The 19,970-nt window shown below is 27.8% G+C and overlaps 1 protein-coding gene across 4 annotated transcripts; it reads left to right on the plus strand.

The window, feature by feature from the left end:
• The first annotated feature begins 2,038 nt into the window (after nt 1-2,038).
• LOC114163892 (probable receptor-like protein kinase At5g18500) lies at nt 2,039-7,186 on the plus strand. Of its 4 annotated transcripts, none has more exons than XM_028048268.1 (8): nt 2,039-2,536; nt 3,270-3,923; nt 4,076-4,180; nt 4,455-4,577; nt 4,681-4,851; nt 5,525-5,654; nt 5,989-6,201; nt 6,597-7,072. In XM_028048268.1, the coding sequence occupies exons 2-8, from the start codon at nt 3,277-3,279 to the stop codon at nt 6,711-6,713; spliced, it is 1,506 nt and encodes a 501-aa protein (XP_027904069.1). In that variant the 5' UTR covers nt 2,039-2,536; nt 3,270-3,276; the 3' UTR covers nt 6,714-7,072. The 4 variants fall into 4 exon arrangements, with proteins under 4 accessions (XP_027904069.1, XP_027904067.1, XP_027904065.1 ...); XM_028048266.1 differs by having other exon boundaries at nt 2,041-2,536; nt 3,257-3,923; XM_028048264.1 differs by lacking the exon at nt 2,039-2,536 and adding an exon at nt 2,787-2,985 and having other exon boundaries at nt 3,257-3,923; nt 6,597-7,186.
• The last annotated feature ends 12,784 nt before the right edge of the window (nt 7,187-19,970 follow it).

A 19,970-nucleotide genomic window follows, 5' to 3' on the forward strand; every position in this document is an offset into this window, starting at 1 on the left:
TTGGATAAGAGAAGTGAAAAATGAAGGTGAAATTAAATGGTTGGATAAGGCCTATACATGTCTTCATCAACATTCATAGGATTAAGCTTCTCTGCCAAGGACCCTCAAAAAATTTATATGGTGTTGAGTCTCTTACTTACACTATCAAAATATATATCTATTAGAACAATTTTATTGAAAGTGACTTATAAGTAAAAATATTATATTAATACGGTTTTATATCAATTAATAGTTTGTTTTTTTATAAAAGAAAATTGTTTATAAATTGAAGAAATTATATATATGCAACCTTTTCCAATTAATTTCATATGTGAGAACCATGTTAAAATAATAATTTCACCTATAAATAATTACTGTCAGCGAAGTTAAAAGTACTCTCAGAAATCGAAATGTTAAAAGAATCCTCAGATTAAAAAGAGAGAAAAAAAATTATGCATATGATTTAACATAGAGACAATGAAATAAGAGGAAATAGGAATTAATAGGATCATTTAGTGTTTAAACATTATTATATATTATTATTATTATTATTATTATTATTATTATTATTATTATATTAAGTACTAAAGAACAAACATTAGCATACTATTAGTAATGATGATGGTAAGAATCTTATGGTAAAAGAAATTTGGCAAAAGTAAAAAGAAATTCAAGGTATATGTAAAATATTAATCTATAGATTTTAGGGGTAATTTATGATTAAGTATATAAATTTGCACGAAAATATATAAATCCTACGTGTTTTAAATGTAAAAAATTTGACATTTAAACTATTTAAACACCTAAAGTTTATTAATTATTTTGTCATCATATTTTTATATTTTATATTCAGGAGTTTTGTTATCACTTTTTAAAATTATAAGAAGTATATTAATATATAAATCTTTTAAAAATACATAAGCTAAATAATATGAAACTTTTACCTTTTAAAATATATAAAAATAACATTTTATTTTTTTAATAAAACAAAACAATATCTTACACGTAAATTGTAACAGCCAAAGAGAAGATTACAAAAACATATGCGAAGACACATTCAAAATTGATCAAAATACACAAAAAAAATAGTTGAAGGTTATTAGAGAAATTGATTGAATAATCGTAAGAATAACACCACACCAGAGTAGTAATACGTGATTTTCAAATAAATAAACACAAGATTAAATGACTTAGAAAGAGGATAGAAAATTCTTAAAAAATGTTTTTTTTAAATAGAATGTTTTTTAAATAATAAAATTCTTTTATAATTTTTTTATTTATATATAAAGCTTTTATTATTAAAATAATAAAATTTTATTATTTTAAAACACAACCACTTGCTTCTCACAAATTTTTATTATTGTCACTTTAAAAAAACACACTCACCCTTTTTTCAGTTAGAAAATCACATATAATGATTATATAATTTTTTTTCAACAATTCCATCATTCAAAACTAAGACATTATGCATGGAAATTTCGTTTTAAATTAATTTGCTTCAATTTTTGGTAAATGTTACAATACGAAGAGTATCAACAATAGCAACATTTGGTAGTGGAACATTTTTTTTTCTTGCATTATTTGTATGCTATATAAGGTTTAATTTTAAAAAATAGTTATTGTTTGTAAAATATATTATATTTGTATGAAATATTAAATTTCTTTTCCTTACTAATCCTATTAAATAGTATAAATATACATAGTTTTTATTAAATTATTAATACAAAATTTAAAAGTTAGTATTAACCATACAAAATTTAAAAGTTAGTATTAACCAGAGTAAATTTAGTACATTGATAAAGTTATTTTAACATTTTAACAAAATAACTTAATTAATTGTTTTATATTGAGTATGTGTGATTATTTAAACATGAACTGAAACAGATATATAAAAAAATGAACATAATATTATTTTATTAATCAATTTGTAGAATACCAGTAGATAGAGTAATAATTGTACGTGTGAAAGCGTGCCAAAATGGATTATGAGAAGAATAATCAAAAGAAATAAAATATGATGAAGAGAAATGACAAAGACATGAACAGGAAGAAAGGGACTGAAAAGAGGAGAGGGAAGAAATTTGAAGAAACAGCAAAGAAAAATTTCTATTTTGATGCCTTCTCTTTTACTGTATGTAATGTGAGTCATGTCACTTCCCATCACCTACCACTGATACTTCCATGCCTTCTTATTAGCCCCACCATTTGCTTCTCCTCAGAATTTCATGTGCCTCTTGTGTTCTTCAATTCCCTCCAACTTCACCACACCCTCTGATCAGTGCCTTTGCTGTGACCTCCTCCTTCATTTGGTCCATCCTGAGGGGAGGGGGTCTCAGAAGTTCAATTTCAGAAACAGACACCCTTTTGATCATTTCAGGAAATCCAGAAAGCAAAATCTAACTTTGGTAGGATTTTCACAATGGATTTGAAGTTCTGGTGCTGCAATGGCTTCACACCCAAAAGGGTTTTGGGAGCATGAAAGATCTAGTGTTTAACTTGCTTCAGGGTCTGAAAAGTAGTTGGGGACAAATCTGTGAAGGATTTGAGTTGTGAACGGGTACTCATTGATCCTTTTCAGCTCCAAAGAGTTGCTTTTGCCTCTGTTTTGCATAGTATGTAAGAAAATTGTTGCAATGTTAACGGTAACAAACGAGGACATGTTTGCGAAAGATGGTTCCTTTTTTGTTGTTTTCTCATTGGCCCGCTTGCAACTTGACTCAATTATTTGTGCGTTTGCTGAATTTTGAAATTTTAGTGGGCTTTTGTCTTCCCGAGTACTAAGAGAACAAAGTCCGGTCCTTCTCGCTCACTTTGTTTTCAGTGTTGTATAAAAATTTTTCTTTGTTTTTATGCTCTTTTGGCTTCTTACGATTTCGTATTTTGCAATAAGTTTAAAATCAAAGGCTTTTCTCCGCTTTATATGTGCTTCATTTACTACCGATGTGAATACTACACAAAAATGCAGCGTTTGTTTTTTCAAAATTTGTCCCCATTTATTTTTTTCTGGTAAATGAACTCCTGTTAGTATGTAACCAGGTTTCTTTTTTCCAGTTACTTGTGTATATGGTGGCAAAGATAGTTCAGTTTGCTGCTGACATTTTTTGAGGTGGATGTGCAATTAACTTTCTCAAATCCGGTGTATGATTTGCGGAATAAAGTTGCACAATTTGGTGTCATAATTCGTATCCATTGTTATTTAATCAAATGTTTTATTTTTTGCTACTTGATTTTCTGTGTGCATCCTAGTACCCTCATATTTTAACCCTGACTGATGCAGATTTGTTTGGCAGCAGCAAAATGGCATCTGATCTGAATTCGGGGTTGTCCAAGAAAACTTTTGTCTTTGGTTTGAAAGTGTGGGTACTAATGGGAATACTAGTTGGGTTATTCATTGTAATCATTCTTGTGGTGCTATCAATATGTCTCACTTTAAGAAAGAAATTCAGAAGAGTAAATGGCAAGCTTCCACTTAGCCATGTGTTAGCTATTTCAGAAGAGATCAAAGAAATCAGAGTTGATCAAGTTTCAGCAAATAATCATCCACAGAATGGTACTTTTATGAGTCTGAATGACAAATTTGGTGAAGGGGAGACTGAAAAGGTTATGAACCAAACACAGAATGGGGACAATAGTAGTCAATCAGGCTCCTTTAATCATGTAGAGAAAGATGGCAATGGCTCTCAATCAGGTGAAGAAAATGGTGCTAAGGGAATTGCTTCTTATAGGTCTTCTTTGCATCCTATAACCGCACCATCCCCTTTGTCTGGTTTGCCGGAATTCTCACAGCTTGGCTGGGGCCACTGGTTTACACTAAGGGACCTAGAACTTGCTACGAACAGATTTTCAAAAGAAAATGTTATTGGGGAAGGTGGATATGGAATTGTTTATCGTGGTCAATTAATCAATGGTAGTCCTGTGGCCATCAAGAAGCTCCTCAACAATTTGTAAGTTTTGTTATTAGCTTGGTTTGTTGCATTGCAGCCCTTATGTTCATTTTGATTTTAGATTAGTTTATACAATGCCATGTTTCATGTTTTGTTGGATCGGCTGCTGATGCAGCTTGTTTATCTCATAACTGTTGATATCCATCGCGCAGAGGACAAGCTGAAAAGGAATTCAGGGTGGAAGTTGAGGCTATTGGTCATGTACGGCATAAGAACTTAGTTCGACTTCTGGGCTACTGCATTGAAGGCACTCATAGGTAACAGATTCTTTAATGTTTGCGCATTATGTGTGTTTGATTTGATCATTTGGTCAGCTTAAATGCTTACTGTATGGTATATCTCCATTATTCTGATTTACAAATGTATTAGTTGTTTGAAAAATTAAGGCCAGAAGTTTTTTCTTGGATGAAATTTCTTAGTAATTGACATATTTGAAGATTTCTGTCTATATTACAGTTTGCATTTTCTTATTAGTATTAAGTACTGCTTTATATTATCTGTAGATTTTACTGAACCTGCTAATAATTTCAGGTTGTTGATTTATGAGTATGTTAACAATGGCAATTTAGAGCAGTGGCTTCATGGGGCCATGCGGCAGCATGGTTTTCTTACTTGGGATGCTCGGATAAAAATTCTCCTTGGAACAGCCAAAGCGTATGCTCATCTGTTCCTGAAAACAAATTAATCTACTAATTGTCTTCAGCTTCATTTTATTTTAGGGGTATGAGTTTCCTTTTGATCTCTGATTTTCTTGTAGGCTGGCTTATTTGCATGAGGCAATTGAGCCAAAAGTTGTGCATAGAGATATTAAGTCGAGCAACATTCTAATTGATGAGGACTTTAATGCCAAAATATCTGACTTTGGGCTGGCCAAGTTACTCGGTGCTGGAAAAAGTCATATTACAACCAGAGTTATGGGTACTTTTGGGTAAGCTTCTTGTTTACAAATTGGGACTTGTTTGTTTTCTGTGTAAAAGTTAGTTTCTTTATAAATGTTTAGTTAGGCATGGTGATGTACACAACACAACTAAGTATGATCTATTCTTTTTGTTATATTATTAAATTGAGAAATCATATTAACTTTCATGGGATTTTGGCTGAAGGTATGGATTTACATTCCAGGAATGTAAAAATGGGCATGTAGCATTTGAAATGATGTAAGATATCAAAGATGGCCATACCATATTTTCAGAAATATCATTCCCTGGTATTTTATTCCCAAGAATGTAACACCATTTCACAAAGCAAACACAATCTTTGGTTCAATTTTGCTCAGTGATCTCATGCATGTAGTCTAATCATGATTACAACATATACATTCCATATACACTGTAAGGTAGTCCATTTTTCGTAAAGAATTTATGTCGGTTCTGTCAAAACACAGCAGATCATCATTTAAACACAAAATTGTTGCAGTCTAGTATATGCTTACATTTAATTTTCCAGATATGTTGCTCCAGAATATGCCAATTATGGCGAGTCACCTTAATTTAAACACATCTGATTTGCACTCTAAATTTGACTAATTTGACAATCTTTTTTCTTTACACTAGATATTACAGACTAACTTATTCCTCCTTGTTTGCGTTGCATTTTCCCAGATATGTAGCTCCAGAATATGCCAATTCTGGCTTGCTAAATGAGAAGAGTGATGTTTACAGCTTTGGGGTATTGCTCCTTGAAGCAATTACAGGAAGAGACCCTGTGGATTATAGTCGACCAGCAACCGAGGTATGTACATTCAGTCTCTTTACTGTTATACAGACTTGTTAGTTTTTCTTAGAAAGTTTATACAAAATCAATTTTTTCTATCTCTAATCGATATGAGATCTTCAATGGCTTTTAAGTTGAGTAGCATTGATTTTGATTCTTTAAAATTACAAGTGATATGTGCATTAAAATAAAACACAGTCTTAACATGAATCGTGGGAAGAGGGAAACACAAAAAATATCGAATGAAACAGACAAGGACTTCATTTATTTCATAATATTTCTTTCTATTGCAACAGTTTTGACTCTGTGTAGTCATTGGACTTTCCTTAACACTATCAGGTCGATGTTGTAGGTAAATTTGGTGGACTGGCTCAAGATGATGGTAGGTTTTCGACGCTCAGAAGAGGTGTTGGATCCCAACATTGAGACCAGGCCATCGACAAGCGCCCTTAAACGAGCCCTCTTGACAGCTCTGAGGTGTGTTGATCCAGATGCAGAAAAAAGACCAAGAATGAGCCAAGTTGTCCGCATGCTTGAATCAGAGGAATATCCTATACCACGAGAGGTTTGAGTTCTGAATCTCACCTTCAACATCACATTATGTTTCCAATTTGGTTCTGTTACATGAAATTGTATTAGGTTCCTTGCATCAACATGTAAAAAGGTTAAACAAAATAAAAGGGAAAGTGTGCATGCAGGCAGCACAAAGGAAATATTGGAAGTTTTACATTGACTAGGAATAAGGTCGATTCACAATATATGTGTAGATACAAACTTCACTTTAAAAACTGATTTAATAAGGTTGAGTTAGGTATAAAGTCCACTTCTTATCAGAAAATGAAAACAAAAGGAAAAAGTGACATTTATTTTGGAATCCCTTTGACTCTTTGAACTCATTTTTAAAGTTTACATTTGGGTTTGGAGTGTGTTGTTTCTCAAACATTATGAATGGCAATTCAGGATCGAAGACGGCGGAAGAGTCAGGCCGGAAACATGGAGGTGGAGACTCACTCTGATACAGATAAGAGTGACAATACAGATTACAAGTCCAATGGCAGAAGGAACCAATGTGTGTAGCAGAGGCAGGCATCTCAAAGAATTTGTGAAATGAAGAACACAAGTTAACTGGTAAATGTTGCAGTTTTGAGCTTTTGTAAAAGTTCTGATGGCTGCCACTTTATACATGAAAACATGGAGCAGGAACCAGTTTCTTTGGGATGGTTTATGTACTTATTTGTTGTTATAGTTAGTTGTAGATGTTAGATTGTAGATTATTATTGTGTATGGATATGGGATTGAACAAGTCCCTTGCACTAATGGTGGTGTGTACAGTTTCATTACTATTCTTTCCTTTTGTTCTTTCATTTGTTTCATTCTCATGGAGGAACACTGCACTTGCTTTCTGGAAGATCAGAAAAAGATAAGCTGCTTCTTCATGATTATTGCATTTTCTTTTGGTAAAATGAGTTTTTTGTTGAAGTTAAGTTTAGCTTATGTGTATGTCAAAAGGTAAAATTTTAGAAAATATTATATAAGACAAGTTTAAGGAATTAATTTATGTATATTTAACTTATAAAGAAGTTTACTCTTTTTTTGTAAGTATTTGAAAGGAAACTTGTTAAAACATAAAAGAAAAGTTGTTGATAAATATGTTTTTAATTTTTTATCTTTGACCGAAAATTGTAATTAGTCTCTTAAAAGTTTAGATTAATTTAGTTTTATTTTTAGAAATGAAATGTATGGATTTAGTTATTTTAATCAATTTTTGTTAAGTTTATTTGATGTTTTAAACTTGTTTATAGGTTAACATCATAACATATATGTGTCAAACGGTGTAAACAACTAAAACTTAATTAGAATAATTAAATCTATACATTTTTTAATTTGTAGAGTAAATTGAATTAAAATTTCAATGAGAGACTGATTTTGATTCTTATATATTGTAGATCATAGATAACAAAAATCCATTAAAACCTAATTTTTTAAAATTCTTTTCATTTGAAAGCCATTCACGATTAAGCACTAGAGCTAAAAACATAAAAGGAGCACGTATAACAGCCTCTAAAATGGAAGCAAGTGTTTGGCAGTTAGTGTAAGAACAAATTAGTACCATTTCTAATCAAATTACAGTTGGAATCTAATTTATTGTTCATTAATCTCTGCGATTTAGATAGATTATATAATCTAATTAGAAATGTGATTCAGAATATATTTTACAATTTTCATAGTAATCATATTTTAGATATACTACGTAATCCAATTCAAGATCATGCAATCCTGTCATCCAAAACTGTATTTTAAATTATATATATATTTTAGATAGGTTGCAGAATCTAAAATTACATTCCAGATAAAATAATTTTATTTTAGATTTTACAATCTAAAATATTATTTAATTTATATTTTGGACTGCATAATCCAAGTTTGATAACATAATTCAAAATTATATTGTGAATTACATAATTTTATTATTTAGAACTATATTCTAAATTATGCATTTTGAATGTTTTGTATTATGTAATAAAATAAAATACAATATGCTAGCCTAATGAAAGGAAAGGGAAAATGTATAAGTGGCGAACGAAAAACCCATCTTTTGGATCTATGGCCTTTGATCCGTTGATATTTATGAGTGGGCCTCATCTATTATTTTAGAGGATTTTACTTCATGCACTCCCACAATTTCTTGGAATGTAGTTTTGAACTGGAATAACATAATTAACTCTATGGGTCTTTCTTCCTCTATCCTACATCACTTGTAACTTCCAAAAAATGTTTCATTAGTTATTTTATCTCACTTTGAAAGTATGATATTTTTGATTATAAAGTATGTGCTTTTGAAAAAAATAAGTTTACCCTTCAAATATTGCATAATTCTTCTTTTATTATTATATTTGAATTAACAACGAAATAGACATTTCAAAAATACTATTCTCATTGGCAGCATATTTAAAATATGTTTATTGAGAAGAAAATTAAAATACTTGTATTTATTTCTCACAAATATTTAGTATCCATTATAAATTTTGAGTGAATCTGGGGTATGAATTATATGGAAAGATTTGAACACAATTATATGGTTTGAAGAAGAAGTTGAGATGCCCTACATGTGTAGGACCTTGTACTTAAAAGTTATGGATTTGTTTGGTGAGTGGGGTGACCCTTATCCACTGAACCATTATTATATAGACCCATAACAAAGTATTAGTACAAAGTAATGTCAAGTCAAGTACTATCACTTTTACAAAGATTATTATTTTAGTTTGACTTAATATTTAAATATTTCAACTTAAAAAAGAAATATGAAAGAAGGTAATATCATGAAAATAATAATAGTAATTATAAGTTTTAAATAGTTAACTTAAACCTTCTTATAAATCTTTTCATTTAAACACTAGTAAATAATATATGATAAATATTTTTTTTTGTTAATTTACATTAATTTTAAATTTTCTAAAAGGTTGATGATAAAAAATGTTTAGTGTTACCTAAAATGGCTAAACACAACCCTAAAGAGAAGGCCATGCTTAATTTAATAAGTGCCAGAATTGAGTGGGCACAGTTAATGAAGGACATTGGGAAAATCCTATTTACCAATTGAAAGATTAAAAAACACATAAAGTGGTGATCAATGGCAAATTTTATCAATAATATTGGAAATTAGAATCTTGACATTTTGGGAATAACTTCACCTTTCAACTATGAGTTAGTCTTAAAGTTATATTTTTAAATATGTTAAATCGTTGGAAACAAATCCTTTAACATCAAAACTACTATTTTGACAACTTTTTATAAAGTAAAATAGTGTTAACAAAGTGAACTTTTGTATTTAAAATAAATAAATAAATAAATCAATGTCAAATGAATATGAAAGAATTTTTTATATCAAAATATTATTATCTTAAATTAATATTAATGAAAAAAAAGCTCAATAACATAAGATTACAATATCAAAACTGGTAATTTGATTCGGTCCGGCTCAATTCATCACGAGTTGATTACTTGGTGAGTTAACCCAGTCTGGCTCACTTATTAGTGAGCCAACAAAATTTGAACTCAGTCTAGACCACCACGGGTTGTTGGGTTAAACGGATTGGCTAATGGACTCACTTAATTTAAAAAAATATTATTTTTTTATTTTTTTTTTCCGTCAAAACTAAATAATAATTATAATTAAAATCTAAATAAATTTTAATACAATCTAAATACAAATCAAAATCACAAAAATATAAATTATTTACGTGTTGGCTAAAAAAATAACCTAACCTGACCTAAATGCAAAACCAAACTTAACAAAAAACATTTATATGACCATTTATTTACGGGTTGGCTCACCAACCCGGCTCAGCACGAATTCAACCAGAATAAACCAAATTCTAAATGAATCAGATAAAAAATCAATCCATATTAAAATATGTAAAAAATTTTAACTCAATTCAACCCAAACTTATGATGGACCGAACTAACTCGTAGATTTTAACCCATTTTAACGATTCTAATCGTCTCCTCCACTGACAAAAACCATATTTATCTATACATTTTGTCATTACTTATAATACATATTATCTATACGATACCATGAAGATATAAATAATAGTTTATAATGGATCAAATTTCTCAAAAGATTACTTTTATAGTTAATTAATCATATCTTTAATGGATAAGATTGACTACAGAACCAAGACTAACTTTCTAGGAAGGTTTATAACATTTGCACTTTTATATATATATATATATATATATATATATATATATATATATATATATATATATATTTATTTATTTATTACTGTAGTCATATATTTAAATAATATACGTTGAACACATAGGATTAGATATTTTAAACGTAGAATTAAAAATATTTTTGTAGTAATATAATAGTTAAACAATAACTTCCATAAATCTTATTAAAATAGAAAACACAACTACATTTAATTTAATCTTACACAATTATTTTTTAAGGTAAATTTTATAATTATATATATATATATATATATATATATATGTCATATTTTTAAATAGGATAAATATTAAGTTTAGTATTACAAATAAATTGAGATATTTTACTTTTAGTACAAACATAAAAGAAATTACAATGTTATCACAAAAACTTGAAAATCGTTAATTTTGTTTGAATTTAGTTAATAGTTAAAGTAATTGAATATTTGTTTGATGTTTAGTAATTGAATGCAAGTCTTGTGTGTTTATTAAAATGAAACTTTAAGTAAATATGTAATTAACCTTAAAGGAACTACTAATAATTTTAGAAAGAAAAGAAAGAGAGTAAAATAGTTATAGAAAGAAAAGAAAGAGAGTAAAATTGCATATTAAGTTTGAGTTTTCTTTTAACAAAGATAATTACTAAAGACCAAGTAACCAAAATTTGTAGAAAAGCTAGTGAATTTGAATGTAAGACTTGACTAAGTCATTGAGAATGTGGAAGTAGTAGGGAACACATAATTTCACAAGGACACACCTACATAGTGGAAAAAATAACAAGCATGTTAGAGGTACATAAATTAGTCATACACCCATTTAAAATCAACTTTTAAGTTTGATGTGCCTTTTTACACGTGTGTAGGACAATATTTTCAAAAAGAAGAGGAAATGCAATGAAGTAGAATAAAAATTGTAGCCTAATACTTTTTGTATATATATCCTTATCACACCATGAAATAATGTTTATGTATTTGTTGGTGATATATATATGATTGATTCAATGATTTTGATGTTTAATGTTTAGGTTTAAGTTTAGGTTTTGTATGAAAAAAGAGAGGAGAAAGAAAGATGAGGTTGAGATTAAGAAAGAGGCAATGTCCTCCATAGCAAGCACATGAGTTTCCAACCATTGGCTTTAGGGACCACAAAAAGAGTACCATATCTCACTATTTTGCTTCCATTCTTAATGCCTTTGGTTTGGTTACAATGTTATGTTTTTGTACAAACCCTACCTTCCATGCAATCACTTGTTCACACATTCACACTTAGGTTGTCTTTGGACAATAACATCCATTTAGTGCTATTATTAGTACCATGTTGCCTTCCAATCAAAGGGAAGACACCAACACCACAATAATATTTATTACCTTTATATCAACATATCTCAATAACTATTAATTAAAAGGATTAAAAATATTTTTAACTTCTAAATTCTAACAATAAATTAAAATTTATTTTCAAAACTTTGATATAATATGATCTTTAATTTTTAAAAATGGATGGATGACCTAATCAAATTGCGTTAACATTTTTTATATGTCAAACGCCGTTTTGGGTTGTCGTTTGAGTTATTTATACTATTTGACAAATTTTAGTTCAAATGTCAATTTAGAAGACGGTTTAACACGTTAAAAATAATTGACACCAATAAATTAAAATGACTATATTTACTTATTTTTAAAGTTTAAGACCAAAATTTATTAAAGTTTGGAACAATAACAAATTTTAATTTTGCATCTAACTTTAACAACTAAAAACATTTTAACCCTCCATCCATTTAAATGCAATGAATATGTAAAAAGTGAATAAGTAAAGAAATGTGTTATTCTTGTCTACATGCTCTCTTCCTTTTGTTTGAAATGATAGGAAAAGTATCTCGAAAGAAAGAAAAGAGGATAAAAGATGAGTTTTTTTTTTTAAAATAATTGATAGAGGAAAATAAAAAATAAAAATGTTTATATAAATAAAAATGACATAAATATCTATAACTAAGTTAACAATATAATTAAGGACACAAGATTACATTTTTTTTCTTCCTTTCTTTTATTTTTCTTTCACAATCTTGCCATTCTCATGCACTTCTCGTTTTTTAGTCTTCAATGATTCAATGCAAAGTGATGCTTCTGCCTCCTTCAGAAAAAGTCGATGCTTTCCGAATTCTAAAAATTAATATCAACATAAGTCAGAACAAGATTTCCTTTTTTATTTTATAATCACTTAATATTAATTATAATTAAATAATATTTTATAAGTCCTTAGAATAACGAAAAAATATTAGAGAATCGGACCCAATCTAATGTTAAAAAAACTCTCATTATTTTCCCATTCATTTATTTATTGGGTTAAATGGTCATTATAAAAAAAAAAAACTGTAATCAATAATTAGAGTCTAATTCAATTCTTTATAATTAAACCCATTTGATTATAACTTAATTGATCACTTAGATTTTATTATTGAGATAAATATTTAGTTATGTCTTTATCTAATCCAACATCAAATTTCCCAAAAATGACTGATCAACATCAAATCTATAACAATGACTTCCACAAATATTATTTCTAATAATAATTTTAAATAAAAAATATAAATTTTTACTTATTTTTGAGTTAAACTTTTCTTACTTTTCATTTATTTTCTTAATAAAATATTTAGATAACGAATATTCTTTAACAAAAGGAATGAGTCATCATTGAACACTAAAGTTCATCAAATACATTATTATAAAATCACTATACCCTATCCAAATCCTTCACTTTTGCACAAAGAGTTTGATTAATGCATATGAAACAAACAAAATTGACAAAATCTATATCTTAATAACTACCAAATCTATGCACTACCAATCTTTCTTTCTTTCTTTTCTATTTTAATCATTCCACTAGTGGTGCTTATTTTAATCCTCCCAATTTGACAATTTCATATTCCATTCTCAAAGTTACTCTCATTTTCAAACTAATAATAATAATTTGTAACATTATAACATACCGATTGAAAATATGTAATTAATGTAAATATATATATATATATATATATATATATATATATATATATATATATATTTTGTATCTCATTTCAATATAAATCACACTGAATTATATATATATATATATATATATATATATATATTTTGTATCTCATTTCAATATAAATCACACTGAATTATATATATATATATATATATATATATATTTTGTATCTCATTTTTGTCACTCAGTGAATTTTGGAATTAGTCCCTCTTCGAAACTTATACCAATTTAGTCTTTCATCTCTAGAAATGCATGAATTTAGTCATTCTTACCAAATTTTGTTAAGTTTATTTGACATTTTAAACGCATTTTATGATAATATTTGAGTTAACATTAAAGCGAAAATGTGTCAAACGGTGTAAACAGTTCAAAATGAGTCAAATACTATCATAAAATACGCTTGAAACGTCAAATAAACTTAAAAAAATTTGGTTAAAATGACTAAATTCACACATTTTTAAAGATGAATGACTAAATTGGTCAAAAGTTTTGAATATAAACTAATTTCAAATTTCACTGAAACTCAGGGGACAAAAACATATTTAACCCAGAATATAACTTACAAAATTAAAAAAGATTGTAGCTTTAGAAGAATTAAAAAAACTCAAAGTGAAAAAAGTATTAAGGTACATATATGGTGTGTAATGGCATATGCTTTTGTAAACCTTTATCTTTTAAATTCCACTGCTCTTGCACATGCATGAACCAAAATCACGAAATGAAAATGTGGAGTGGTTCCTGATTTTCTGCACACCCAAAAAGTTGAAGAACCTTATTGTCTCGAATCATCCCAGTTGGAATCAAAACTTGACTCGAGGTAAACTTCAATAATAGGATGTTTTGTCTTTTAGAAATATTTTTTTAGCGAAAAGATTTAATACGACTAAAATTAACTTTGAAATGGACAGAAGAAAATTGCAATAAATTATAGGAGAATAATATATATGAATAAAATTATTAAAAAAAAGTACACATTGAAAAAGAAATATGGTTAAATATATTTTTTATCTTTTAATTTTCAATAAAAACTGAAATTAATCATTATTTGAAACTTTAAATTAATTTAATTTTTTTATTTCTAGAAATACGTAAATTAAGTTATTTTAATCAAATTTTGTTAAGTTTATTTGACGTTTCAAATGTGTTTCATGATAGTATTTGAGTTGTTTGCACTGTTTCGTTAAATTAACTTTACAAAATTTTATTAAGATAACTTCACACATGAACTAAATTGAGTCAAAATTTTGAAAAATAGAATAATTTCAATTTTTAATAAAAGTTAAGAAATCGAAAACATGTTTATCTGAAAAAATATATTAGACACAACATAAAATATTTGTTTTAGAACAAGTGCGAGATAGTTTTATAAATCATTATTTTCAAAATTTAATTCTTTCTCAAAAGGGTATGGTTTATCTTGCATGAAAAATGAAGATAGCGGATTGTGTATTAGTTTGTTTTAACTTGTGAAATTGAAAGTAGAGCATAGAGTGTATATTTTGGCATGGAAGTAGAATGGTATTTTAATGAAATTTGTTACTAATTATTTGTGATGTATATAACAACATGTTGTGTGTGGGTTATATTTAATCGTTTGAAAAAGACTATATTTTTCTTGCCCATAGATTTAAGAATTTGAATGCAAAAACTAACACATATTTATATAAGTGAGATTATAGGGTTACATGGTGTAGTATCTAACATTGTCTATAAAATGAAAGTTTTTGAGGCTTTACTTAACCTACCCTATGATTAGAAGTATTCCTACCTTATAGAAATTAGAGATTATATTTTCTTCAAAGTTTACATCAATCAATTTTAAATTAATCTATAACTTAAAAAATCTTAATAGTTAAAAATTGGTAACTAGATATCTCATAGTTGATTGAACTTTTACTCTTTAACTATGTATATATTTGTTTCGTTTAAAATTTCCTAAATTCAATTTTGTCCCTCTTTCAAAATAATTATTGTTAATTATGGATTTTTTTAATTTGAAAATGTTTATCTTTTGATTTCTCAAATGTATTTTTAGCCACGGTCATTTAAATAATTTAAGAACAAATATAAATTTTAGAAAAGAAATGACACAAAATATTTGAATTATTTTTAGTGAGACAAAAACATGGTTTGTCGCGAAAACAAAATCTTACTCTTGAAGAATAGAATCGAGGTTGTTGATGTGAATTGGGTTGAAGGGCATTGAAACCTAATATGGCATCACCTTTTTGGTCTGTGAAAAAAGTTGGATTAATTTTACTTGGATGCTTTTGCGGAATGAGTGAGCAGAGAAGTCAAAAAGTGATGAACAGTGAAAAAATTGAAGGAAATTGATTAGAAGCATTAGACGTTAAAAGAATGGTGTCTGTCCAAACACTCACAATCAAAACTCCCAGATTCCCCTCTCATCCACCTCCAACACCTTCACCATAATGATCAATAATAAATAATAAGTTTAATTGCTCTTTTAATTTCTTTTTTAAAGTAACCAATTGATTGTTTAATTTTTTTAAATTTTAATTTTATCTTATTTTTTTAACATTGATATAATTTGATATTTTTGTTAAATTTCTTGAAGCGAATCAATGATTTTTTATCAAATTTAGAATTATTATTTAATTAGATCAATAAAACAAATCATTATTCTTAACAATTTTAATTTTGATAAAAATCATTGATTTGTTTCAAAAAATTTAACGAAAATGACTACATTGCATCATTTTCTTTTTAAAATTGAGACCAACTTAAAACTTAAAAAAATCAAAGTACTAATTTGATACTTTTAAACAAAGATAGAGACCAAAAGAGTAATTAAACCATAATAATAATAATATACATTGTATGCATTAAATCATGTGTGAAATCATATATAGGTAATTTATGATGAATTGATTATTAGGAGAAGATAAATTTATGTTGGTAACCTTAATTGCATTAATTAAACATCCAAATTATCAATATTAAAAACTTATATTTCCTGTCAATTTTGTTTTGAATTTTTTTTTGTAGAAAATACTTATAAATTTTATTATGAAAAAAAAATTGCAGGAAATTGCTACCAATTTTTTTGTAAAATATTTTGTATAAAACACTTTTCGTAACAAATTTTGTAGGAAATACTTGTAAATTTTATGATTTTGTAGAAATAATTGTCCACAAAAAAATTACTTGCCAATTAAAATTCTTAGAAAAAATAACAAAAAAATTTTTTTCTTGCAAATTCTTTTAACAAATTTGCAAGAAAATTTTCATATAATTTAAGAATGTTTAGTAGTGACTCAAACAACTTATATATAAGATACAAAGATGATGAAAAGCATTAAATATACATTTATTGCCAAAGGAAAAGTTTCTCTCTTTTTGGAATTTGAAGCAAAATAAGTAAAGAAGAATACTCCACGATCTCCATCACACTACAACTAATAGTTTTTTTAGAACAACCTATATATACTCCTTCAAGATTTAAACAATAGAAGCTAACTTGCTAGATATATATATATATATATATATATATATATATATATATATATATATATATATATATATATATATATATATTTGTAAGCAAAAACTAGACTAGAACCTATAGTAATATTAGTCTCTGAGACGTTATAATCAAGTGATAAAGTGTGATGTAAGGCTAAGTAAACTTGTTGAAAAATTACACTTTTATTATTGTTTGATTCAGTCATAAAAAAATGACATGTGAAACTTTAAATGGGTGAAACTTTAAATAGTTATTAAGAGCTAAACAATTTTATCAATATACAAATTTTACTCTTGCTTTTAAAACACAACTTTTTGATAGAAAACATAACAACATGATATTTGCGAAAAGAATTTCATAAAGCAAATCTAAACCCGTGTTTTTTCCTTTACAAAAATATAATCTAAAAATGGATTTATATTAAAATATTAGAAACTACGTATCAGGATAAAACAAATTTATAATATATAAATAGACGTACTTGGTTGAACTTATCGTGTCATTGTTATCGTATCTTTATTAATGATTATTATTAATCATTATTAGAAATTCTTATATTACATTATATTTTTCTTGTAAATTTGTTAAAGAAATTGTAAGAAAAAACTTTTTTCTGCCATTTTTTTTAAAAAATTTTAATTGACAGATAATTCCTTCATGAATAATTATTTTTTACAAAATTATAAAATTTGCAAGTATTTTCTACAAAATTTGTTGCGAAAAGTGTTTTATACAAAATATTTTGCAAGAAAATTAGTAGCAATTTCTTGCAAATTTTTTTTCACAACAAAATTTGTAAATATTTTTTACGAAAAAAATTTCAAAACAAAATTAACAGGAAATATGAGTTTTTTTAGTAAATGTTTAGTTTCACTTTCAAAATATATGTTAGTTGCTAGTTTTTGTTAATGAATAGAGTTAAATACACAACTTCTCTCACCTTTCCTTCTAAACCCAAAAAATTATTTTATAACACAGCTAAACCGGTATCTTTGTCTTTACAAAACTTGAATTATCTTAAAATATTAGAAATTACATATTAATTAGATATAAGATCGATTTATAATATATAAATATATGCAACTAGTTGAACTTATCGTACCACAACTATTTGATTATCTTTTTTTTCTTCCGTTTAACCACTAAACCACCTTATCACTTCAAATAAAACACATTTACAATATATTTAAAAATTAATACAAATCTTACTCAACAAACAAATTTTTATTTTGAATTAAAGTTTTAATAAAAGCTTATCAAAATTGAAATCATTGTCTTTTCGAACTTGAAGATAACGATTAAGAAAATGTTAATTCCAATATTTGAGATGAGGCTTTGAGGAATAAAAATTTGCCTGCACTTTCAAGGAGTGGACAGCAAGACCTAGATTCATGGAAACTATTCTTACATCAATTTATATGTATAGTTTTTGGATGATAGAATATTAGAGGAACAAATGCTTTTGCATGGAAACTGTTTGTTGTAATGACAATTTTCACGTGAGATGTTGAGTTTGCACTGAATATTGATTCACTGTGAATAGTAGCAGACACATTCAGGAATAGCAGAGAAAGACCATGCATTCATTTGTCAGAGAACAAAATGAACTGTCACTAAAAAATCAATATTTTTTTCTTTTATTATTCTCAAAAAGTGTCAAAGGAAAACATTGCTCCTAGGAGTTAATCATTTCTGGCACAAAAACTATGTATAATATATATTACAAGTTTTGCGTATACTACTATAAGGATATTTTTGAACAATAACTAAAATTTAGAGTTAATTATATATTTGATCATTTGATTATTGTTATTATTATTTTATCGTCTAAGTTAATTTTCACATTTTTTTTAAATTGACTAGAAAAATGCATAAAAATTGAAACTTGCCAGAAACATGTATCAAACAAACTAGAATGGTAAGATTCCTAAAATAATGGCAGCTAAATGATAAGATGTATAATTAAATTTAAAAATATATAAAATGTAAAAATAAAATAAATAAAAAACTATTTTTTAGTATATACTGGTACAACTATGTATCTAAAAAAGGAGAGATAAAATGGAAAGGAAAAGATACATCATACTTATTTGTTCAGATAATTCAAAATGAGAGCGAGAGCATGGACTTGTTACTAAATGTAATATAATAACAATTCAGTATATTTTTAAAAATAAAGTTATAAATATTTAAAAATTAAAGAATCAAAATTATAAAAAAAAAGAATTTTATGGTCCAAAATTATAAATAATTAAATATTAAATAATTTTGTAAGGTCCATTTTATTTTTCTGCCTTTTATTTTAAAGGTTGTCCCAAACTATTGGGCCTAAGGGTTGGTCCAAAGGAAAAACAGACCCTAAGTTTGTTATAATCCTTCCATTCCTCTCACTTTGCCAAAAACACAGCCGTCAAACTCTCCCTTTCGCAATGGGAAGCTCTGCTAGGGTTTTGGTCCCAGCTCTTGATCAAACAAGTTCCAGCACGTTACACTCCCATAAGTTGTTTCTATCCATACACTTCGTTTGTCAGTTGAACTTGTGTTTTCTCGACTAGGGATAATCGTAGTAATTTGTCCTTGCTCCACTGTCTTCATCTTCAGCTTACTGAACTGCCTTAGGAATTGTGGTGCACCTTTGTTCGTGTCCAAAATCTCCCTTAGTAGCTCTTTCCAGGTAAGGGAAGTTATGACTTAATTGTTTTACCTCAATTTTTGGTTGTTCCTTGTCTTTGGATCATGATTCATAACTGCTATATGGTGGTTGAACTGTGAGATGCTTGTGTAGTCGTCTGTGTGTGAATATGTGGTTGCTACCGGGAAAACAGTGGCGAGACCTATTGTTCTCATCCAAGCGACCCTGTCTTGCCTAGGCGAGACTTGCAAAAAACAAACCCTAGCTCGCGCTCGAGCTCTCGCTCAAGCGGAGGGTCTTAGTTTTGAGCGAGGTGCTATCTTGCTCAGGCGAGAGATGCTCGCCTAAGCGAGAACGCGTGGGAGCTCGAGGTGTGTCGCTGCAGTTGCAGCCTATGCGAGGGACCTCACCTTTGGGCGAGGAGTGGGCTCGCTCAGACGAGGGAGGGCTCGCCTAAGCGAGTGCGCGA

This window comes from Vigna unguiculata, chromosome 9 (assembly GCF_004118075.2).
Source record: "Vigna unguiculata cultivar IT97K-499-35 chromosome 9, ASM411807v1, whole genome shotgun sequence".
Lineage (NCBI taxonomy): Eukaryota > Viridiplantae > Streptophyta > Magnoliopsida > Fabales > Fabaceae > Vigna > Vigna unguiculata.